The 25,245-nt window shown below is 47.1% G+C and overlaps 1 protein-coding gene across 1 annotated transcript in view; it reads right to left on the bottom strand.

Moving 5' to 3' along the window:
* MERTK (MER proto-oncogene, tyrosine kinase) overlaps positions 1-25,245 on the bottom strand; it is a 119,287-nt gene that overhangs the window by 7,693 nt on the left and 86,349 nt on the right. Inside the window, exons 9-17 of the mRNA XM_028137963.2 lie at positions 18,622-18,775; positions 16,011-16,164; positions 12,825-12,910; positions 10,167-10,262; positions 9,233-9,313; positions 6,372-6,464; positions 5,208-5,326; positions 2,325-2,434; positions 270-429 (exon numbers count right to left, since the gene is read on the bottom strand). Coding sequence (XP_027993764.2) covers positions 270-429; positions 2,325-2,434; positions 5,208-5,326; positions 6,372-6,464; positions 9,233-9,313; positions 10,167-10,262; positions 12,825-12,910; positions 16,011-16,164; positions 18,622-18,775 — 1,053 coding nt within the window. The remainder of the gene's footprint in view (positions 1-269; positions 430-2,324; positions 2,435-5,207; positions 5,327-6,371; positions 6,465-9,232; positions 9,314-10,166; positions 10,263-12,824; positions 12,911-16,010; positions 16,165-18,621; positions 18,776-25,245) is intronic.

Raw genomic sequence — 25,245 nt, 5'->3', positions numbered from 1 at the left:
TAGTTGTGGGCAATAAGTCACAGTAGTGTCGCAGAGGAAAATGGGAATAAATTAAGGGCCTGTGCAAAGACAGATCTTTTGAATGTCAGGAGCCTTCACCAGAATCTGGAGTTGCACCTGAATTAGGGTGCCTAGCAATAAAGAAGAGAGATGGGAGCACACTCCCGGCCCTCAGATTAGCAGTGAGATGTCTGGCAACACCAGCTAAGTCACTTCTTTCAGCATGCTTCCTCTGCAAGACTCAAGGTCCCCAGTAAAACTGTACCTACCACGTCACTTTTACTGGTGTAGACTCGGTCTGCAAGGCTCTCGATGGCGATCCACTTCACAGGCATCTTAGCAATGCGGCCTTGGCGGTAGTAATCACCGCTGTAAATCTTCTTGGAGAGGCCAAAGTCCGCGACACACACAGTCATGTCATCGCGCAACCTACAGAGAGGAGTTTGAGTCCTTAGGTCCATCACAGGCAAAGCCTTGAAGCACAGGTCTGCGTCACGTGCACAGGAAGTAGCCCAAAGAAACAGGCCCCACCTGCTTGGGGAACAACGGCCCAGCACGTGAGGGGGAGCAGCAGAGAGAGAACTTTGCACCCTGCTTGTCTGTGTGGGAATCTGACCCAGCCAGGCCCTCTGTGCACAAGGATGGAGACACCAGGAGGGAACAGTGGAGCTGCACAGGCGTAGAAGGAGCCCAGCTCAAACCCGGGGCCTCTGGTCACTCAACGAGTGTCCCAGCAGCCTTTATGCCTGACGTCTGGATGCAGCACTGGCTCTGTGGTCCAAGGGAGCCTCCCTGCAGCCTGGGGGAGGTGGGCAAGTATATCCTACAAGAGGGGGATCCAGGACTCCCCACAGAGATAGCCAGGTAGTACTTGAGGAGTAACTCAGAAAATTAAAGTTATACAATCACATTGATAGCTCATCCTATTAAAATAGATCCTAGACCAGTGATGGCGAACCTATGACATGCGTGTCAGCACTGACATGCGTAGCCATTTCTTTTTTTTTTTTTTAAATATATTTTATTGATTTTTTACAGAGAGGAAGAGGGAGGGATAGAGAGCTAGAAACATCAATGAGAGAGAAACATCAATCAGCCGCCTCCTGCACACCCCCCACTGGGGATGTGCCCGCAACCAAGGTACATGCCCTGGACCGGAATCGAACCTGGGACCCTTCAGTCCGCAGGCCGACACTCTATCCACTGAGCCAAACCGGTTTCGGCGATGCGCAGCCATTTCTGATGACACGCGGCCGCTGAGCCGGCCGCATGCCGAGGATGAAATATTTGTGAAATAATGTTTTTTCCTCAAAGTGACACACTACCCGAGTTATGCTCAGTTTTTTTGGTGAAGTTTGACACACCAAGCTCAAAAGGTTGCCCATCACTCTCCTAGACAAAAAGGAGAAGGAAGAGAAGAAATGAGGGGTCTGGAGGTAGCATGATGACCTGTCCCTGTTTGCCTGACACCGACTTTTAAAACTGGACATGCCTTGTCCTGGGAAAGCCCTCAGTTCCGGGCAAACTGACAGCTGGTCACCTTTCTTGATAGGAAAAGCGTTAAGGACACATTGATGGGGGAAAAAACCGATTTTCATAGGTCTCCCTCTGTGGTAGAAAAATTGTTTAAATTAAAAAACAAAAACAAGACCCTTCTGGGCTTTCAAAAATGAGGTGAAAATGGGAGGGAGTTGGGGAGGGGAGCACTGGTTAGGAGGAGTGAGGGCAGGCACCACTGTCACTCCTCCAGCCAAGAAAAGTAAATAAAAGCAACACATTTAAGGAACCTTCCCTCTTCCTGCAACAGTGAACTTAAGTCAAGGCGCAGTTACTGTCTTGAAGATCTACCGCAGAAAATGGTTCTGCTGCTGCAGCATGAAGACGTGGGGAGAACGTGAACTCCAAGTTCTAGTCTATCTTTGCTGCTCTGGTCGGCATGTCCACAGAACAGAGCGTCTTCAGAAGGCAGCATAGTGAGGATGTAGGGACAGGCCTTTATGGTTTCCATGACTGTCTGCATGATTAGCTGACTTACATGTAACTGGGCCCAAAGCCGGCTGATGCCAATGAACAGGGATCACAAAGGTCTTACCTCTCCCTCCTAGGGCGTGAGGGTGTGAAAATAAAAACAGAGTCACAGGAGGAAGTTTTGGAGGGACTGAAAACCCGCAGGCACAAACCCAGTCATGCATCAGAGACACAGGAATTCCATCTCCAGAACTATCTCTCCTCCTACTGTGACAGTGACAGGCCACCCACGGTGTCCCCACCACAAACACCAACACCATGAAGTCCAACCGCCCAGGATGCACCCAGACCCTTACATGCAGTTTCGAGCAGCTAAGTCTCGATGAAGGAAATTCCTGTTGCTCAGATACTCCATCCCCTGGGCAATGTCCACCATGAACTTCACCAGTGTCTGCACGGGAATGTGCTGGGGGACGAAGCAAGAAGAAAGATTATTATTATTATTATTATTATTATTATTATTTTTTACAAGGAAATCTGCAAGTTATCTCTGTCTGGGGGAAAACAGCATTTTTATCTCTGAAATGTGTGGCCATGAGACACGGAAACAAACTTCATTTCTGTATCACTAATAGCACAAATAAGGTTTTCAAAGAGGAATGAAAAAACAAACTCTAAACCTGTTTGGCAGATATCACATTTTCTTCTCCCCATGTTTGGAAGTACTGACAGTGAATAACATTTGTCTCCCATGTCATGAGATCCAATGGGATCCTCCGTGTCCTGAGTGCCAGTGGGACCAAGCACCCAGGCCACACAGAGGGAGGGTCTGGCTTTTGAGGGTGGGGGGTGGGGTTCTAATATTTTGAGGCAAAAAGCCCACTTTAAGTAGCTGTCCAATTGTGCACCCACATCTGCTGTCCCTTTGAAATGTCTTGAAAAGATAGTTTTCTTTTAGGGAGAAATTAGGATGGTCTTGGGCCCTTATCACAGGAATTTTCCTTTTTGTTTCTTGGGACCCCCTGTAATGTCAGCAGCCTAGAGTTTTCTCCACGGCGTGACAGCACGCGAGCTGCTGTGTTAGAGACCACCGGGGTTGGAGCCGATTCTGAGGTTGACGACACTGCGCGTGAGTGAAAGCAGTCAGGGACTTCCCGGCCACCACAAGCAGTTTCATCCACAACACCCTCTCCCCAGCACAATGGATTTGTCACGACTCATTCTGTCTGGCACGGGTTTTCCAACGTGGTGAGAACAAAGCCCTGAATTTTTAGTGCTTTATCTCTCCGTGCCAAGACCCGTGTCGGCCACACATTGCAATAAAGTGCTTTAATTACGCTTTACCTTTACATAATGGACTTGTTCAAGAGGATGTAAACAGACCAGGGAGGCAAGTCCCATGCTGTGTTCTGTATATATGGGGCTTTAATTTTCTGGATGCTAATTTCCAGGAAAGGCTTTGGGTATAAGAAATAGCAAGTCTGCTAACATTCACGGAGGCATAACGAGTATCAGATACTATTCATCTGGGTTATTTTTTCCTTGAACAATGATTTAATTCTTGCAAACTGTGACCAAAGTTATTTAAAGGATAATTGTGTGGGCCTGACCAGTGTGGCTCAGTTTGTTGAGCACTGTCCCGTGCACTGAGCGGTTACCGGTTCTATTCTCAGTCAGGGCACATGCCCAGGTTTCGGATTCAATACCCAGTCAGGGTGTATGCTGAAAGCAACTAATGGATGTTTCTCTCTCTCCCTTCCTCTCGCTCTAAAGAAAAAAAAAAAAAAGTAAAAACTTATTTAAAAAAAAAGATAATTGTGTGCTAGGACTAATAAATGAGTTCAACTAAGTTACAGGACACTAGATCGATATACAAAAATCAGTGTAGTTCCATACACTAGAAATGAACACTCTTTCTGAAAATGAAAGCAAGCAAACAATTTTATCTACAAAAGAATAAAAAATAAAATACTTAGGAATAATTTTAACCAAAGAAGTGCAAAACTTATACTCTGACAAGTACAAAATGAAAGACGCTGAAGATCTAAATAAAGGAAATGATAGCCTGTATTCATGGAGGGCAGGGTGGGGACAGACGGCACCGAGGCCCTGCTGGAGGAGCGCATTACGTCACCCAGTCCTAGTCCTGCCGCGCTAGCAGAACAGAACGTGTTTATTCCCCCAACTGACTGAACAGACAGCAAAGACCTGAATGAAAGCTGGATGTTCCAGTTTCTCTATGCATTTTGTGACTTCCAGCATTACCAATGGCTGCAAAAGTATACATGGGAGTTACTTTCCAACCCTGGAGATATACTTGTATTTTTGCAAATATAAACTATTCATTAGTTAGTAAAATGCTGTGTACTGGTTTCTCTTGTTATAAACAAGCTGATTCTAAAATTATATGGAAGGGCAACAGAACTAGAAAAGCTAAAATCAATTCTGGAAAGTAGAATAAATATGGAGGAATCACAGTACCCGATTTTAAGGTTTACAATAAAGCTACAGCAACCAACATGATTTCCGTTTCCAAGGATAAAAAGAAAGATGGGCCTTGGCCAGTGGTGCTCAGTGATTAGAGAGTCAGCCCCACATCGAAGGGTCATGGGTTTGATTCCTGGTCAAGGACACATACCTGGGTTGTGGGTTCAATCCCTCACCCTGCTCGGGGCATGTGTAGGAGGCAACCAATCAATCTCTCTCTCTCACATAGGTGTTTCTCTTTCTCTTCATCCTCCCCCCCCCCCCCCCGCCGTTCTAGTTTCTCTAAAAACCAATGGAAGAAATATCCTCGGGTGAGAGTTAACAAAACAAAACAAATAAGAAAGATGGGTGGAGTAAGTTCACTCTCAGTGTCTCTGAAAAACAGTTCAGGGCACCTTCCCTCTGAAAACTGAGACAGATCCTGCACCCAGGGATTTCAGAGTGAACAAGCTAGAGAGGCAACTTCAAAAGAAAGAGGCCACTCTGACATCACAAGGCCCCCCCCTCTGGCTCCACTGTGAGGGGCACAAGCATGTGCTCCCAGCTCACTTCCTCCCCCCATAAACAGGAATAACAGGACCTGGGGAGGCCTGCTGGGAAGGTGGATACCCCATTTCAACCCCCAGGGTGCACAGGGAGCACCAAACAAAGGCTCAAGTCCTTGCGCTCCCTCCTTTATATTCCAGGTCAGACGCTGAGTTTGTCCAGGCCTTGTCAAGCATCCAGAGGCAATGCAACGGGTAATTCATTACCTTTGATCCTGTCTCCAGTCGGGAATAGAGTAAGTAGGTATGTAGGTCCCCGTATTTCATGAAGGGTAAAATCACCATGGGCTTTGGGGTGCCTTGAGAGCCCATTTCTATACAAACACCTGAAATTAAGAGCAGAGTTCCTTACAAAGAGCCCTTGTTAGCAGTGACCGGAAAAAGCAGGCAGGAGCCTGGGCCAAATTGAAACCACGTGCGCCCAAGTGAACAGTTAAGAAAACAAACGCTCGTAACTCACACACCGAGTTCGAGAATACAGAACGCACACTGGGTCCACATCTCGGTATTTTTTTTCTTTCAGGTTAGGGCCAGTCTTTGCATGATGAGAGCGCTCAAAACTTAGTCTATAACAAGCAGAGCCCTGCAGAGACCTGGGGAGTTTTCGTTACATTGATTCCAAGTGAGGGGCAGGGACTGCATCAGAATTCAAGAAGCAAACTCGTCTCATGTGAGAGTGAAACACTTAGTCGTATGAAGATGTGCACTGAAGCCAAATGCTTCAACTACGCAAAGTATTTTGAGGTAGAATCCACATCCCTAAATTTTAACAGTTGTGCACAGGAAAAGCTGCAACCCATTTACCGTGGAATTCTAGAAGGAGAGCCTGTCACCTGACACCGCGCTGGCAGAGCTCGTGCACATTTTGGTGCGATTACAAAGCACGATTGTTCTCGGTCTGCTGAAGCCGATAGCTGCAAACGAGTAACACTCATTTCTTTGACACAATATTATATCCAAAGATTAGTTTTCACATCTCCCTTGAGTGTCAAAGACACTTTGCAAGCTCCCCAAGGAATTTAGCATGTATTAGATTGCAGGGCAGCAAAAATAAGTCGTCAGAACATTGTTATTCTCAGGCTGCTCTCCCTCTCAGAACAGGGTCACTTAAACAGCAACCCCTGGAACCTGATCTCCCCATTTGGTGTTTTTTTAGCGAATGGTGCTTAAAAGCCACATTCTGACATTAAATCATGTCCCGTTTTTACCCACTTTTACCATAAGCCTCCAACAATGTGAACGATAAGGAGAAGCCTTTTGGGCGAAGAAACCCCAGGTTGTCAATCACTGTGGGTTACACCAGGTTTCCCTTTGGCACAGAGTGGGTGCGCCGAACCCCTCTGGCCACCAGGCCTGCCTTTCTCCAGGTACCTAGGAGTCGGATGACGTTGGGGTGGCTGAAGTCTTTCATGCATGCGGCCTCACTGAGGAACTCCTCGATCTCTCGCTGGGAAAAGTTGTCCACTGGAAGAAGAGATGGGAAATCTCAGGCACAATTACCATGCTCCATGAAGGGGAGGGGCAACAGCAATTTTGTTCTCTCAGAGTAAAATCAGGAAAAGACAAAACTGTGGCAACAGTAAACACATGAGTGGTTGTCAGGGGCTGGGCGGGGGATAAAGAAGGGGTGCACAGGCGATTTTAGGGTGGTGAAACGTCTGTAGGACATGGTGACAGTGGACACATGACATTATGCACTTGTCCAAACCCATAGAATGTACAACACAGGGTGAACCCTAATGTAACCTACGGACGCCAGTCATAAATGTATGAATATGGATTCGTTGACTGTAAACACTGCACCACACTCATGCAAGGGGTTAATGATAGGAAGCTGTGTGTGGGGAGGACACATGGGAACTCTGTACTTGCTGCCCAGTTTTTCTGTAAACCTAAAACTGCTCTAATAATTTGTTTTTAAAACTAATATCAAATCCAAACTGTTGCCATCAGTTTGGCCTTAAAGAAAGAAGGAACACGTGCCTCTCTCCATCATGGCGCCTGCGTCTGGCTGCTGAGCCCTGCCTTATGAATTAGAGACACTTCCACACCAAGTTTCTGGAATTAAAGCAACTTGAGAGAGACATTTAAAAATCTACACTATGGCTCTGGCGGGTTTGGCTTGGTGGATAGAGCGTCAGCCTGCGGACTGAAAGGTCCCAGGTTCGATTTTGGTCAAGGGCACATGCCTGGGTTTCGGGCTCGGACCCCAGTGGGGGGCGTGCAGGAGGCAACCAATGAATGATTCTCTCTCATCATTGATGTTTCTATCTCTCTCTCCCTCTCCCTTCCTCTCTGAAATCAATAAAAAAATTTTTTAAATAAAAAATAAAAAAATAAAAATCTACACTATGCTAAGTGACATTAGCTAGTGACAAGAGGACTCACACTGTGTGACCCACTTGTAAGAGGTATGCAGAGCAGTCTAATTCATAGACAGAAGTAGAAGGGGGGTGCTGGGGGATCAAGAGCTGTTTAACCAACCAAGTTTCAGTTTTGTAAGCCGAAAAAATTCGGGAGGTGATGGTGGTGACGGCTGCACAATAATATGAACAGACTTAATGCCTCTGAATTTAAAAATGGTTTAAATTGGATGTTCCAAGTATTTTACCACAATTAAAATCAAACCAAAACACTCATAAAGCCAGGTGTGCCTCGGGGAATCTGCTTTAACAGGCACTAGGATAGAGCATCCAGCAGGTGTCTGTACATCCTACGCGTTTAGTATCTGTTAATCTTCCTATAAAAACAGATTTCAAAAACGTAAAATTTAATTCTACAGACCTGCAAACTGTCTGCCCTTAGCCCTCACCTTCAGCCTTTGCTGCAAACAAGCAGGTGGGTGGGTGGAACAGAAGGGGTGGGGTCTGCCTGTGAACTCCTCCCCCGAGGGACCAGCATTCGGGCAAATGCAGAGGAGCCTGCCATTGGAGGCCAGACTAGTCTTTCAACCTTTGATAATTAGCACAGATCCAATTCCTATGAAGTTAATCTAATTAAGTTGAAAAACAACAGAGCCCAGGCTGGACGGGAAACAGGTTCCAGGCGCTGCTCCCCTGGCCAGGTCCCCTAAACCTTCGGCTCAGTTAGTGGGGACGATGGGAGCAGTCTTCCCACAGGCACACTGTGAGGTTCCAATAAAATAATGGAAGGCAGGACCAGCGCTGAGTGTGGCTCCGGGCTGGGTTCAGCGCCAGGCAGAGCTCTGCACCTGCTTCCCAGCTGTCCCGACACCCAGGCCCTGATGTACTGATGACGTGGGGAGTGGCGGCAGTGCCCTGGGCGCACGGTGAGTATTCCATAAAGACTGGCCATTATCAGATACATGAAAGGCGAAAAGCACCAGCCCACGTGACTGGCTGGTTATGATGGTCACTTTTAATAAATGAATTAAAACTTCAACCCCTGATTCTGGTTAAAAAGTCTCAAGACATGCTAATAATCTAACTTATGCTTTAATGCCCAGTAAACAGTTGACTTAAATTTTAGAAAACAGTATTGGAGCCGAAACCGGTTTGACTCAGTGGATAGAGCGTCAGCCTGCGGACTGAGGGGTCCCAGGTTCGATTCCGGTCGAGGGCATGTACCTTGGTTGCGGGCACATTCTTAGTAGGGGGTGTGCAGGAGGCAGCTGATCGATGTTTCTCTCTCATCGATGTTTCTAACTCTCTATCCCTCTCCCTTCCTCTCTGTAAAAACTCAATAAAATATATTAAAAAAGAAAAAAGAAAATAGTATTGGATTTGTACAGGGGGTAAACGAGGAAGCAATACAAAGAACGTGAACATACTAAGCACTAAGCCTCTCCCTCCAAGTGCACCGGGGAGACAGCTGCAGGCGACATGCCGCACGATCGAGTCTCCTTTATGGGTGCCCAGCTGAATACCTGAAGAATCAAAGTGAGACCGTCGTGTGGTCACATGCTGCCACCAGGCCAGCCCTGCCCAGAAATTCATGCCTTACTTGGAGTTATTAGTGAGAGAGAGGGAAGGAGGGAGAGAGAGAGAGGGGATGACATGTTACTGTCTTGAGTGTGAGGACTCGACGGGTCAGGTGTGAATCGCTCATTATAGAAACGGTCCCTCTGTGACTAGGCAGCGCTCTGGATGGCCTCCTGAGCCATCGGTGACTGAGATCACGACCTCTGAACTCCATCCTGGCCTCATGGAGCACCAGATGCCGAAGCAGCTGTCCACACCTAGAATGGGTTTCGTGGGTGACAGATAACTCACGTTTCATGGTCTTCACGGCCACTTTCTCAGAAGTCCCATCTTGCTGACTAAGACTTCCTTCCATGACGGACCCAAACTCTCCTGTGAAGCAAAACAACACCTATGTGGACCTTGTGCAAAATCTCTCCTGACCACAGAGCCAGAGCCATGTTTTCACGTGGCCCAAGAGGACACAGACACAGCAGCAGGCAGAGCTGCCAGGCCATCCACACTCGAAACCCAGGGCAGAAGCCAGGCACTACCCTCCCGCTTGTCAGCACCTAGGCTGGCTTGGACTTCGCTCATGTCGTCACTTATTACAGGACAACATGGGAAATGTTTTTGAAATTCATAAAGTAGAAACTCTGAACACCATCATCATTCATCCTAACATCAGAATATCCGGTTGACAGATTAAATATGTATTTTCACCCTTGTCCCTACTTAACCAGGAAGGTGCCAGAAATTATAAACTTGAGAACTAGAGGAATGAATTTAAATGATATAGGAAGCCAACCAGTGAATTACATGCTTTTCAATGGAGGAAGGGAGTTCATATTTTCAAGGCCTACTGTGTGTGCTAGGCACTATAGAGCCCCATCCATATGCCCAATCTTAGTTTCAAAAATCACTATTCACTTTTTCATCCTATGTAATAGAAGGCTAATATGCAAATTGTTCCCTTGACCGGGAGTTCAACCAGGAGGCAGGGCCGGCCGGCTAACTGACCCCGCTCCCAACTGCCCCCCCAACCCTGATGGGGCGGGCCAGCCAGAACCCACATGTACACGAATTTGTGCACCAGGCTTCTAGTTTTAAATAACAAAATAGAACTCTTTGTATTATCATTTAGAGTCACAAAATGGTATTCTATTTAACAAATACACATTTTAAAAAATTACTGTGAACTGCTTACTTTCTTATCCCATATTTTAAAAGGATTAAAACTGTTTACCTTCACCCAGAATTTTTCCAAGAATTAGAAGGTTCCTGTCAATCATAACATCTTCCAGCTTACGCTGCAGCTCCTCGCTGACTCCCAAGCTGCTTACTAGGAAGGAAGTGACAGGGGACAGATGAGATGCCAGTGTGCTTCCCTTCATTGGAATATAATTAAAATTACATATAAAGCCCCACAAAATAGTTAAATGCTTTTTCCATTTTATACCCCATGGCTCTTCTCCCCCAAATGCCAGTAATAAAATATCACACTTAATTCTACTATGATTACAGCAAATAAAATGAATCCTTCAGGCAAGATGAACTCCAAAAATGTCTAAACATCACAACCACATTTCTCCTTCCCATGTGCAGGATCAGCAACTGGCAATCAGATTCCCACTGGGGAGGTTCACCCGACTCAAAGTGAGGAAGAGAAGTCAGTAGGTGTTTCCTAGTGGAGTATTTACTGTTATACCCTAAGGACAGGTCACAAAGGAGCCTGGGGCCCTTCCCTTCCTCCCTGCCAGGGAAGGAGGCGCAGAAACCCAGGAAACACAGAGCACAAGCTGCCATGGTACCTGAGCCTCATCACACGGACATGGACAGTGCGAAGCTCAGTACCCGGTGGAGGACTGGAGAGCAAGATCTTCTGTAACAAGGCGCAGCACTGACAGGAAGTGTTAGCAGTAAGAGCCATTAACCAGGGAGGGAGACCCAGTCAACGACCACTTGGCAAATGATTCCGTTTGTGCCCCAGAAAGGCAGTGAGCAAGGCTTTGGAAGAACACAACAGCCCTGCTGGTGTTTCTCAGTGGTTGAACGTCGACCTATGAGCCAGGAGGTCACGGTTCGATTCCCTCCTGACAGAGCACATGCCCAGGTAGCAGGCTCGATCCCCAGTGGGGGGCGTGCAGGAGGCAGCCGATCAATGATTCTCTCTCATCATTAATGTTTCTCTCTCTCCCTCTCCCTTCCTTTCTGAAATCAATAAAAAATATATTAAAAACAAAACAACAAAAAACCATGTGGACAATCTGGACATTTTTAAGCTCTTGGTAAAAAAATTTTACCCAAATGGTCCTCCAATATAGAAAAAAAAAATTGGTGTAAATTAAGAATTTTTTAAAATGTAAGAACATCTGCCCAGCTGCTGTGGCTCAATGGGTGAGTGTTGACCCATGAACCAGGAGGTCACGGTTCAATTCCCCATCAGGACACAGGCCCGGGTTGTGAGCTCGAGGATCAAGCCCATGCAGGAGGCAGCCAATTGATGTTTCTTTCTCTCACCTCTCTCTCTCATCTCTCTCTCTCCCTCCCTCTCTTCCTCACTCTCTCAAAAATCAATAAAAACATTTAAGAAATATAATAACATCTAAAAGTCAAACTTCTAGATTAGAAAAGGAAGGAAATTGTAACATTCTGTATCACACTAGTTTTTATTTCACAGCAACCTGTATACCATCATTCTTATATTTGGCTTGTTACTTTTGGTGTTTTAGCAAATATCCAGAAGCTTAAATTTGAAAGTCTTTGTACATACTTTTGTTATAGGATTCAGGGCAGGAGGAATAGGGAAACTGAGACAGGAAAGTTAAAACAAGGCCCAACAGTGCAGGGCAATTTGCAGCCAGCTTATAACTAACCAGCCATTATCCTCCCCAGCCAAGGACACAGCAAATGGTTAAAAACCTCCCTAAGGAGAGCACGCAGAAAGGGAGGGAAAAGGGGAAAGGAAAAAAGGGCCGTTTTATCCCCTAAGCAGCGAAGCCAGCAGTCTCAAGGCTTGGCAAGGTGAAGTTGCCAGGTGCTTCTCATGAATTCTGGGAAGGCCACAACAAAGTAAAAAAAAAAAAAAGGGACCTTGAGAATAAGTCTGTACCAAAATAGTCAGCAGAGGGATTCTGAGACCTATAGACGTAACCCCTCAGACTCCCACCCAACCGCTCTTCAGATTAGCTAAGAGCCCGTCTGTGCTTCATAAGCCAGATGGATAGGTTTGCTTGCTTTGTTCCTGCTTTATTCAATAAAGATGCATGCTTTAATAAATTGGCTTTTCTTTTCCTTTTCTTCTTCTTCTAAATTGGCTTTTCACAACGCCAATTCATTTATATGAGAAGACAAGGATCAAGGCTGAGGATAGCCCTCTCCCACGGGCTCGGGGGCTGTCCTGGCTGGTAACACCTCTCTGGTGTCAGTGAGAGATGCCTATAACATTTTCTACACAATTTCTGGAATTATTCGAGAACACAGAACTATGTGTTTATCCCCCCTGTTCAACGAGAACGCCCACTCTGATTCAGCCAAGCCCAACCCACAATTGATACCAAGGGCATCATAAATCGTTCTGAGTTGGGGGCCAGGAAATGACAAGCTCTGAGCAGGTCAGGTGTTCTGCTGCTTCCTTTAAATCCATATTTCCTACCACTTGTCAAGGCATTTGGAGGCTGTCACCTCATCAACTTCACCCGTATTTCCAGCAAGCTGGCCGGCAAGGAGGCACAGGGTCACGTCTGACTACCTACCTGCCGCTTGCTGAAGGCATCTTGCAAGGTAACATCGATTCTTGGACGCCTTTGGCTTTTGTGAGAAACCTGTCAATGATTCTGTTGTTCCCTCTTTGCTCTTAACCATTTTAACTTTTGCCGAAAAAGAGAAGTGGAAGTCAACTTACAGGTGAGTTCGATGGCTCGCCGACTGAAGGATTTCTTTGCTGTGTAATTGACCACCAGTTCCACATCCTCGCCTGTGAAGGCGTTCCTGGTGAACGAAACAGACATCTCAGGCTATGCAGGGCTGGGGAACGCCTGGCCATACAAGGCCCATGAAATCATTTGGTCTGGCCCTGCCAAGGCATTAGGGGTAAGTTAATTAAATGTTTGACCAAATGCAGCAGGCTAATTTTCAAGCTGATAATTTTGTATGGCCCTCGAGTGATGTTATAAATATCCAAGTGGCCCTTGGCAAAAACAGGGTTCCCCACCATGGGCTGTAGCAACAGCAGGGGCTGACCCGACTGCCTCAGCTGTCCCTGCTCCTTTTACTCTTCAAAGTGCTTTTTAAAATCAGCTTGCCATTTACCAACAACCCTACAGGAATCACATGATGATTATATAGAATTTATGGTTAACTTGAGGAAAAAAAAAATGATCTCTCCAACAAAACAGCCCTCTCATCCATGAACATGGTACACACTTCCCCACTTATTTTTCTTCCACGTTATTGGTAAAGACTACTAACTTTTTCCACAAAGTTCTTGCACATCTGTTGGGTCTATTCCTAAGAAGGTGATAGTTTTCATGCCGTTGTGAGTGGGGTCTCATTCCAGCACTTTGTCCTTCATGTATTTTAAAATCAGAATCAAAATATTTTTACATGTCGTGTCCTAGAAAATATTTCCTCCTAAAGAAAAGCCAAGAAAAGAGGGTGCCTAGGGGAGACTTCAGAAGAAGCAAAAAGGAACTGAACTTCCGAAGACTGGGAAGGGCAACACTGCTATGTGCTGTTCCTAAATGCTTGGCTAAGCCTCAGAAGGCAAAGCAGCACCCTCTGCTTCTGCGCCCACCCCTCCAGCGTCCCTCAGCTGCACGCCTAGGGGCCCCCACCAGGCCCCTGGAGCTCAGCACCACCAGGGACTTTGGCCATCATCTCAGAGGTTGTCTTTACTGAGCCTACGTTTGAGGTGGCCTAAGAAAATATGTCTATACATCCTTCTTTTTTTAAAAAAATACATTTTTTACTGATTTCACAAAGGAACAGAGAGGGAGAGATAGAAACATCAATGATGAGAGAGACTGATCGGCTGCTCCTGCATGCCCCCCACTGGGGATCGAGCCTGCAACCCAGGGATGTGCCCTGACTGGGAATCAAACCACAACCTTCTGGTTCATGGTTGATGCTCAACCACTGAGCCATGCCGGCCGGGCTATGTATCCTTCTATATCAATCACTGTTTCCTCAGCGATAGTGATGAATGCCCACTTGATGACACATACTGCACAGAGCCGCTAGTGCTTGAGGACACCATCGTCTTAGACTCAGCACCGCTCCATTCATGACCGAGTCTGAAAGCCTCAATTCAGAATCACAGCAATTAAACTGGTAATAACCTCAGAGACCACTTAGAGAGAGATAACGCCAAGGATCAAGTAAGACTTGTTCAAGTGACAGAATGAATGCCAGGCCCTGGGCGTCACACCTGCAGCCTGGCGCTGCCCCTCTGTGGGCATTTACATGCGCTGCTCTTCTGGCTGAACTGCTCTTCCCTTCTCTCATCTAATCAACACTTGCTCTTTCTTCAGTTTCTAACTCAGGTATCATCAGCTCCGCTGGGAGGCCTTTCCGGCCTTAGCACAGTCCAGTCTGCTGTTCTCTACTCTACTCATGAAGGTCCAGAGAACTTGCTACAGTTGCCATTTTATATTAATTTGTGTGATTGCTGCTTGGTTCCCCACTGACTGTGGGTCCCATGAAGGCAGGGGCAGCGCCTGCTTTGTTCACCACTGTACCCCAGGCTATCACAGTGCCAGCACCTAGTAGGCCTTCAATGAGCTACTCCTGCACTTTCTGCACAAGGTCCCTGCAATGAGCCCCCAAATTGTACCTAGACTCTGGGGTGTGTTTTAATCAACCCAATGCCAAGGATTTAGGTGAGATTTTGTCCGTGTCTTTAACAAAATCATTCTTAGAGTTTACATACTTAAGGTATAGAGTTGCTAAGTACTGTGGGTACTTGCCCACCAGGACTGAGATGGACACAGGATGGGCAGACTAGCCTCCACAGCTGAGCTCCCCGTCCATGTCCATGGGGAGTGTCTGAGCCAGAGCACGGTGCTGGGGGCGTGTGGCCGTGAGACAGGCTGCACAGTTCCCGCCCGTCCTCATCCTGTCCCACTCCAAGCTGCCCTCCGCCCCGAGGGACAAGCTGGATTTCAGGGAAAGCCAAAGCCACTGCACAAGTACTGGGGCCCCACACGAGCCCCAGAAACAACGCCGGCACACACGGCCTTGCGTTCCCAGCTGCCTCCACGTGTTCTTGACATTCACCTCCTGTTTGGTCATGAAAGTCAGATTATAGAAAGTAAGAAAGAGAGCTTCTTATAAATTTGAATGTAAAAATATAAAGGTTTTCTCTATTAGAAAAATAATTGATCACTACAGAAAATGTGTGAAACGCAGGAAAGAAAAAAAAAAAACCCCACAGAATCACCCACAATTACAGAATTGCTAATGCTTTGGTGAATTTTCTTCTCACATTTTTATTTGTACATACATATTCTGTTTTATTTTTGTTCATAATTAGGGTCAGTTCAAAGGCTTCTAATAAAAGTGCTCATTCAACAGCAACTGAGTTTGAGCAGCGAAGGCCTGTTGATGGTCTTCTCTGCGCAGACCCCACCGGGCTGGCTTTCCCTGCGGCTGCCTCTGTAGCACTGGCCTCAGGGAGGACGCTGCCCGCCCAGAGTGAGCACAGGCAGGGCTCCCAGTTTGCACACCGAGGAGCGGGCCGGTAGGACAGACACTGTCACTTGGCGCCAGAAACAACGCTGTAACCATCTATCTCATCGACACCACTGAACAGAACATGTCTTTATTGCTGTTAATCCTCAGCTGAGGATATTTTTCCCGTTGATATTTTAGAGAAAGTGGAAGGGAAGGAGGGAGAGTGAGAGAGAAGCATCGATGTGAGAGTGACACATCGATTGGTTGCCTCCCGAATGCACCCCAACCAGGGTTGGGGATGGAACATGCCCTTGACTGAGAATCGAACCCACAACCCTTTGGGGCATGGGCCGGCGCTCTAACTACTGAGCAACACAGGCAAGAGCCAAACAAAACATGTTTCAACTGGGACACTTACCCAAACCTCGTCTCCTGGACTCTTTTTCTGATGGCCAGAGAAACATACAAAACCAGCCCAATCAGAATAAATCCGCAGAAGCAGCCGAGGACGATGAGCACGGGGTCTGTATTGCCAGGTGTTGGAGCTGATGAGGGGGCCAGATCTACCCAACCTGGTAAAAAAAAAAACCAATGGAAGCAATTCAGAACACCTCTCCGGATCCGAAACACACAGGAAACACTGGCTTGTAGTGGGGAAGAGCAGGTAATCCTAAGCTTTAGAACTAGTCCCTCGAGATTCCGTGACCCACAAACATGGGCAGTCCTGAGACTGTGTAGAGGTCTCAGGCATCAGTGGTAATCATGTCGGCAACAAAGGTATACGGAAGGGAAAATGGTCAAATTAACATTCACCTGGTACACTGTAACTAATACACTGGAAACATGGAGAATCAGGCACGATTATTTCTTAGTAAACACTGATCAAGAGTGGTGTGGACAGGGCTGGCCTCCTTCCAGTGTAACTTGTGACGTGGACAGAATCTACTTTCTGTGCCTGTGCACCGTTGCGCTCCATTCTAAGTCTGGATCTGCTTCCGACAACCTATCCTTTGTGCTTTCAAGGTTGTACAGTCCATCTCAGAGTTCCTTCGTGTGAAGATCTTTGCCGGGGTACCTCCGTCTGGGACATCTCCCTCCTTTTGGGTACGATCACTTCATCCATGTGGGCAAGCTCACCTCCTCTGCGTCCCTGGCTGTGGATCTAGAATCTGTGAGCTCTTTCTTCCATAATTCCACACGCGTTCAACTCCTATTTCACTGCAACTCATTTTTCCTTTCTTTACTACACGTTCATCTTGTTCGCCAACTCTCTTTTACGTATCCATTTTTGTTAAGATGTCATGTGGGTTTGTCACTTATAGAGGGGGGCAGCATGGTGATATGTCTTGGATGTGAGTGAACTGAATAATGCAAGTACAGTGACCAGCCGCGAACAGACTCGGAGAAGTAGCACACCGGTTGTAGTCACTATGAGCCTGTTACTTATGTGGATTTGTGCACTGAAGAGCCAGCAGTGAAGTGTGTGTTTTATGCAGGTCTCACAGTTAATATACGATGGTAACTCACATTTGAACCATATTGTTAAGGAACGGAGTTATTTCACTGAACAATGGTAACTGAAACGTATGCATATTGGAATTGTGCAAAGCAAGGACTGCCAGTATAACAAAGCTTTTTATAATTATGACTTTTTGTTGTTAATCCTCACCTGAGGGTATTTTTTCCATTATTCTTCAGAGAGAGTGGAAGAAAAGGAGGGAGGGAGGGAGCGAGAGAGAAACATTGATGCAACAGAGGCACATCAACCAGCTGCCTCCCACAGGCGCCCCAACTGGGGGCAGGGAGCAAACCCGAAACCCAGGTATGTGTCCCTGACCAGGAATCGAACCCATGACCCTTCGGTGCTTGAGCTGGTTCTCTAACCACTGGGAAACACTGGTCAGGGCTTCAAGTCTGACTTTTAAAAAATATATATATTTTATTGATTTTTTTACAGAGAGGAAGGGAGAGAGATAGAGTTAGAAACATCGATCAGCTGCCTCCTGCACACCTCCCACTGGGGATGTGCCCGCAACCCAGGTACATGCCCTTGACCGGAATCGAACCCGGAACCTTTCAGTCTGCAGGCCGACACTCTATCCACTGAGCCAAACCGGTTAGGGCAAAGTCTGACTTTTTAACCTGTGCATTTAGAATCGGAATCTTGTTGACTCTGAATTTCTACCAGGCAGATAAGCCTGGCGTCCCCATCACCAGTCACTAATGGTCCCAGGTGCAGAGGCTATGGGCTGACGGGCCTGATATACGGCTCCAATTCTGCACTTAAGGGAGAGTCTATGAGAGGGTCACTGGAGGAGACCGTCGGGGACTCACCAGTCTGCTCACAAGTCCCGTTTGCTATGAGTACAAAAGCTGTAAACACACAGGTCACACTGATACAGATGCCTGTGCGTGGAGTTGATGACATCAGTTTAACATCAAACAACCCAGGGCCGGACACAGCACAAAGCTGGCTCCCCTCATCTACGGACGTAAGCACAGTGTTTGGGCCACTTGGGGTACACGGTGACACCTTGCCAAAGAACACTCCAACAACACGCAGGAGCCAGAATGCAGGGCCGGGCATTTAGCTCAGGGAGCCCAGGGCCGTCTGAGGGCGGCTTCTGCAAGAAACCCGGCATGTTGTGGACTGAGCGATCATGAAGCTGCCTCAGGCCTGAATGGGCAACAATGGGGCAAGCAGCACTGATTAAAACAGCAAAACCAACTATCAGTTCTAGAGAGCGAAGGGTCAGCCACACTGCCTTGTCACCATTCAGTCAGCACATCTCATTTAACTACATTCAGGAAACCAAGTCAAACCCCGAGCGGACTGATCCTCCTAGTAAGAACCATTCGTAGTCACGCTAGTGGGAGGCGTCTCACGCTGAGGTGTGATCCTATCGCATTTCTTTACCATGGCAAATTGGTCTCTACATTGCAGCCTTAACCCAGCTGTCCATCCCACAGCTGGCAATCTGTGTGGCCTGGATGGACTGCTCCAGCAGCTGAGGGAGCCCGGCTCTCACCGTGTGCAGGGACGAATATTTTCACGGGGTCACTGAAAGGCCCGACCCCTCCTGTGGTGACGGCGGCGATCCTCACGGTGCACGTGGCATTGTGGACCTGAACAGGAATCTGAGCATGGCTGCCATCCTGGCCGACTTCCTCAGACAGCTCTTCCTGGGGACGGACAAGGAAGTAAAGGAAATGAAACACTGAGCTGCCCGGGGCACGCTGCCTGCTCTGCCACAGTTCCTCCTGCGGGAGTCCTCCCACCACGTCCCAGGGGCCATGTTTCCACAGCGTCCTCGCTCGGGCCACAGCCAATGGACCCAAAGTGCAGGGACACAGGGACACAGGGATGCAGGACGGAGGACGGGTCGGCAGCAACCGCCATTGTGAGGGCATAGCACTTAGGGTGGCACTGCAGATGCCTCAGGAGGAGAAGGGGCATGTGGCCGATGCCCCCAGATGACAAGAGCTGGAGGGCCCCAGGCCCCTCTGCATCACCACAGGACGTGCCCAGGAGCCACTGCCCCTGCCCCTGCTCACCTGCCAGCCTCCCCTGAGCCAGGACTAGTGGTCCTGTTCCTGGAAACTGTAAGAATTGTGTAAAATCTCCATCTAGGAGGTTCCTGACACTATTTTTTTCCCTATCAGCGTGACAAATGCACAATTTGCCCAATTCTCCAAAATCTGGTTTTACTTTTATTTATTTTTGTTTTAAAGCCACTGCCATGTCAATGAGTCGATAAGACGTGCGGGGTGGAGGGGGGCAGGAATTATTTTGGGGAGAGTCACCAGGACTAAGTGTTTAGACAGCACTTTCCCCTTTGCTCCCAAACCTTGACTTGAACGACGTTCTCTGGGGCAGGAAACTAACTGTCAGGTCTGGGCTGGCTGTTCAAATGGGAACACAGGGGTTGAAGCTCCTCTCGTGTCCTTATCTCTGAATTCTGGAAATCTGATTTCACAGAGAGAGAACTGTCAGGTCACCTGGACCGCAGATGTCACGGGTCGCCAGTGAACAGAGGGGCCTGCTTTAGGGGTAACTTCATCTTCCGGTCACTCAGCCTCATGCCAGTCACTTCTAACCATCGTGCAGGGTGGAACCAGCTCAGCCCTTAAGGAGAGGGCAGTCCCATCACTCGTGACCAAGGGGGGACCTGGGTCAGCGACCCAGAGACTGTTTCTAAATCTGACAGGCAGTGACCACCGGGACCCAGAAAGGCCCTCAGACAAGCAATGAAAAGGGAAAACACAGACTGAAAACGTTTGGGTTTTCTATCCCATTGGACTCGACTGTTGCAAAAGGACTTGCCATAGGTGTTTTCATGAAGTAAACTGTGGGGCGCGGCTACAGTGTTTGGACAGGTTCAAGCCTTGGACTGATGAGAGGACACAGTCCTCTCGTGACCACGTATAAGTCCCAGCCTGGAGGGCAGAGCCCTCCCAGCACAACTATAGCCAACAGCTATAGTTGTAAGCTTGAACCTGTGGTCCGAACACGTGGCCCCACGTGCCTGAGTGATATAGGCTGCAAGTAAACAAAGTTTGATCAGGTGCATGTAATTGAGTGGGACTGAAACCCACGAGAATGTTGTAAACATCTTGACCACGCCCTTACTGTGCCTCGTGGCATCGGCTATAAAATAAAGGCACGGCGTGTAGTCTGTGGTGCTGCTGGGTCCCCATCAGGGAAGCAGCGTCCCACCGAGTCCCAGCTTTCCTTCTCTTGACTATCTTTCCCAATCCTTCATTGGCCCCACTCAGGGTCACTGAACCTGGCTGAGTTGGCGTGGCACATAGGCGGCCTGGGGCTGAGTATGCCATGGCCCTGTGGGCTCCCCACAGTAAACAAGTGAATAATTAGCAATTTTTGAGATAACAACATTTTATTTATGACAAACCCAATTTTTTCTAAAATTGAAATATATTTGACATGTACTATTGGGTGAATTGAAAGTGTACAACATGTTGATTTGATACATATATCTATCTAATAATAGGATAATATGCAATTGATTGGGACGCTGTCATGTAACGACCGATCAGCAGGCTACGTCTCACCCCCTGCGCCAGCCTGGAGACATGAGGCTCGCATGCCCAACCCAGGCAACGGGCCCTGGGACGCGAGGTTCGTGTCCCCGCCTCTGGCAACAGGAAAATAGCAATATTAAAATATTTCCTCTAATTATCCCTTTAAATGTGCACGAATTTCATGCACTGGGCCACTAGTTATCATATAATTGCCATTGTACCCATAGTTAACACCTCTAGCATGTCTCATAATTATCATTTCTTTTCAGTAGCTGGAATAATTAAGATCTAGTCTCTTGGCAAACGTGGTGATTATAATACAACTAGAGGCCCAGTGCATGAAATTCATGCATGGGTACGGTCCCTAGGCCTGGCCTGTGATCAGGGCCATCTTCCCTGGCTGCCCAAGGCCAGCCCTGCCCCCTGCCACCACCCACCCCCAGATCCCCACTTGCCATTGGGTGATCAGGGCCTACCGGCCTGGGGGAAGAACCAAGAGGTCAGCTGTTCCGCCCACTCGCCGGCCCTGCCCTCGCTGCGGGTTGCCCTGTGTGTGTGGGGTGACTGGCAGGGCGGAGGCCTTGGCCTGGCGCCACCCGCATCCCTCACCACCCAGCCCCACTTCTCCATTCACCATTGGGCAATTGGAGCCTGCCGGCTGGGGAAAGGGACCAAGAGGTGGCCAGTTCACCTCATAGTGACTGGTCGAGCAGTCATTCTGGTCATTCTGCCATTAGGGTCTGTTTGCATATTAGCCTTTTATTATATAGGATATTGTTGTCTGTATTCATGTACCATGCATTAGATTTGCAGGACTTCTATTTACTACTTGGTACAAGTCAGTACCAAACCCAGTTTTGATGATGGGTTAGCTGGCCATTCTCTAATTTGTGAAGGACAGAGAATCACCAACGAGAGTAACTCCCTGGCCCAAGCCCATGCTCCTGCAGCCCTGCCCTGCGTGAGTCAGGCAGGCTTCGAGGAAAATGCATCTAACTTCAGAGTTTAGCACCTGACAGCTCTTCAGCGTACAAGACCTTCTGCCTGACCAGGAACACGGGTACTTTTTGTCTACAAAGACTCAAAAACAAGACATCATATATGAGAGAAATTAGCTCAAAATAAGAGGAAATGCATAACTGAGAAAGAATTAAATCCCTAGCCTGGCTGGTGTGGCTCAGTGGTTAGAGTGTCAGCCTGCACACTGGAGGTTCTCAGGTTCAATTCCTGGTCAAAGGCACGAACCTGGGTTGCAGGTTGGATCCCAGCCCAGTTGGGGCATGTGCCGGAGGCAACTAATAGATGTGTCTCTCTCACATGGATGTTTCTCTCTCTATCTCCTCTTCCCCCTCCTCTTCCACTCTCTCTAAGAGTCAATGGAAAAAAATATCCTCTGGTGAGGATTAACAAAACAAAACAAAACAAAACAAAACAAAACAAAAATAATTAAACCCCAAGAAGGAGAGAAATCCTAACAACAGAATTATCCTTTTGGAAATCAACATACAAGTACTTTGTGATACCTATTGGTTTAGGGCCTATTACCTACTATGAAAACCCAGAGAAATAACTTTTTAAAAACCTACCTATTTACCTATTTATTTTCCTACCACCATTTATCCCCTCTATGTCTCTTCCACCTCCACCCTCCCCCCTTACTCCCCACCACAGCGATCACCACACTGTTGTCCATGCTCATGAGTTCCCTCTTTTTTCGTTATTTTTTACTCAATCCCTCCACCCACCCCAACACCCCAACCCCCAGAGCTGTCAGTCTGTTCTCTATCTATGAGTCTGTCTCTGTTTTTGTTTATTTGTTTGTTTGGTTATTTGTTTATTTTGTCCATTAAACTCCACATATGAGTGAAATCAGACGACTCTTTTCTTTCTCTGACTGGCTTATTTCACTTAGCATCATGTTCTCCAGGTCCATCCATGCTGTTGCAAAGGGTAAAAATTTCTTCAGAGGAGTGCCCTTTTCATTTCCACCTCCTGTCCCTTAAATGAGAAAAGAGCTAATAATCCATGTAAAGTGCTTGGAATGGTGGCTGCCTGGAGCAAATGTCACCCAAGTGTGGCGATGGCCACCATCATAGCTGTTGTCATTATGCTGAAACCTGAAGTATGGAAGTGATGCCAGGCACGGCCTACGGTCACACATTTTGGAAATGCATAAAAATTATCCCATCCTGGGGGTGGGATTACAATAGATTTTGAAGTAAACAGATTTTTGATTAGAAAAATATATGATAAACATTTTAGTGGAGGCTGAGCAATTTTTTTTCTAAGAATATTCTTAAATGGTAACCTCCAATATCGTTTTAAAATATTACTGTTTTTAAAAAGTGATGTCACTTATCCATTGTTTTGAAGCCAAGAGTATAAAGAGGGGCATGACCATATCCATATCCTCCAGTATTTCAATTCTGATGTTTAAAGCGGACAGAAAAACCCATCTGAAGTCCCACACAGGCAGGACCACCCTGTGTGCAAGATCCCCCTCAGAGTCAGGTGCCGACTGCAGAAGGCTGGGGCCGTGTTCCTGGCACAAGCTGGTCTGGTCATGGGCACAGGCTGTGCAGACTGCATAGTTCTCATTAATGACCTCTCACTTCTCACCAACACACGCCCGTAGTCTCAAGGACTTAAAATATAGAGGGTTTTCAGGAAATGAAATCGAAAGTATAGTACAACATTGATTACAACTTTATTTGCCGATAAAACCCGTGGACCTGGCCTGTTGGGAAATGTAAGAGCATGTCTTCTAAAACAGGATGTCTTGTTTGTGTCACGTGGGCATTAGCTCATCAGCGCGACCGTGGTGGTGCTTGTATTCAGTTATCAAAAGACTTTAATATGTTCTCCTCTGTGAGAAGGCACGACCCTATCTTTGTAACTCTATTTGAGAATATGGCCCTTTTTATTGCCTCAAAGAACTGTACCATTCAGTGGGCAAGGACTAGCAGATAAAGCTTCTGTCGTGCTACAACCACAAAGGTAGTTTGTTCAAAAGGGTTCAAATTCACAGGCACCAATGCAAATCTCTCACACCTTCAAATGCGTCCTGTCCTTACTTCTTTCTGCTAAGAGGCCACACTATGGAATTTGAACAAGACACTATAGTATGAAGAAAACCACGGGCATCTGGGGAAGAGCAGTGAGGCTCTGAAAAATACAGTCTTTGGAGTCAGCCAGACCTGGGTTCTGATCCCAGGGCTACCAACCCCGAGCTTTGAAAGTTACTCAACATCTCTGAGCTCCAATTTCCTCAAATGAACATTGAGAAAGGAGTATCTTCCTCAACATGTTTTTGCAAGGGCTAAGTGAGTTAGTTCCTTTATGAAAAACACTTAGCACGTGATCTGGCACAAAGGCTATTTCTTAATTCCTATACTGTATTTGTTCTTCTGTGCTGTATTTGTTCTTCTTTCCCTATATATGTAAGTCCTTCTCACATAAATGACCTTGTAGTATCTCTCAGGGCTGTCCTCTATCATTCAGGGCTGTCCTCTATCATTCAAGGCTGTCCTGTTCCCCAAACTGTAACATTCATTTGACACATTGTTGGTTTCTCCTCCAGGCAAAATGCACCATCCTTGATGGATCCTTGATTAAAGTGTTTGAGACCTCTATCAGGCTTAACAAGAACCACGCCTATTCCTCATATCTAAAAATGACACCAGTTCAAATGCTCTGCCCTCCTTTGACAGTGAGTGAGAGGGAGGATGGAGGGAAGGAAGAAGGAGGGCCCTTGCCTACACCCAGGAACGCAGCGTGTCAGGAGGCAGAGTTCTAGGCCAGCGAAGGAATCCTCCAACACAATGGGGCTTTCCTGGGGCTTTGAAGAAGTTGGTTCTCCATAATAACCTGCCATGAAACTTCCCTCTGATCTATACCTTTACCCTTCCAACCACAGCAAAACCAGCATTAGAGTCACAATCCCCCAACAGTGAGCTCTTTAAGAATGACATGGATCAAACTGAGTGCCTAACATTGGGGCAATTCCCACATCAAAGTTAAACATATCTCTTCAATGCAGAACATCAGAGAGCCTTGAACTTGCCAGTAGACACTTGGGTCTTCAAGAAAGGACATAATATGTAATATTTTATCAACTGATTTACTCACTGAATTCTTTTTTCATGGAAGGTCTACTAATACCTAATGCGAATGAGAATGAGATAAGAAATACTAGTCCACACTCATCAAAGACTGTCCCATTCACCTTCAAGCCCAGTACAAGTAGCAGCCATCTGCAGATTAGCTCATGCCAGTGTCCGTGGCAGGACACAGGCAGTGGCTGACCTTGTCCTGCATAACCAGGGAGGCCCTAGAGCCAGCACACCGTTTGGACAGCTTCAGATCACATTAAAGCACCTCCTAACCACCTCCACAAGCAACACACTCAAAAGACAGGATCAGCAGGCACCCAAGTCCCTGTGAAGTAAGTCCTGCTCGATGGCGTGGGCCCTTGCATGGCTGATCCTCCACTGTGGTTACAGCTAGTCCTTGCAGCCAATCGGCCAGAGAGTAAATCCCTCCCATTGATGTGTCAACAGCAATTAATGCTCAACTATAATAGGAAGGTGTACAGTCCACATGGGGGGGGT

Source organism: Eptesicus fuscus, chromosome 16 (genome assembly GCF_027574615.1).
Source record: "Eptesicus fuscus isolate TK198812 chromosome 16, DD_ASM_mEF_20220401, whole genome shotgun sequence".
Classification (NCBI taxonomy): Eukaryota; Metazoa; Chordata; class Mammalia; order Chiroptera; family Vespertilionidae; genus Eptesicus; species Eptesicus fuscus.
The sequence above is the reverse complement of the archived record's forward strand: the minus strand, read 5'-3'. Positions and strand labels throughout refer to the sequence as shown.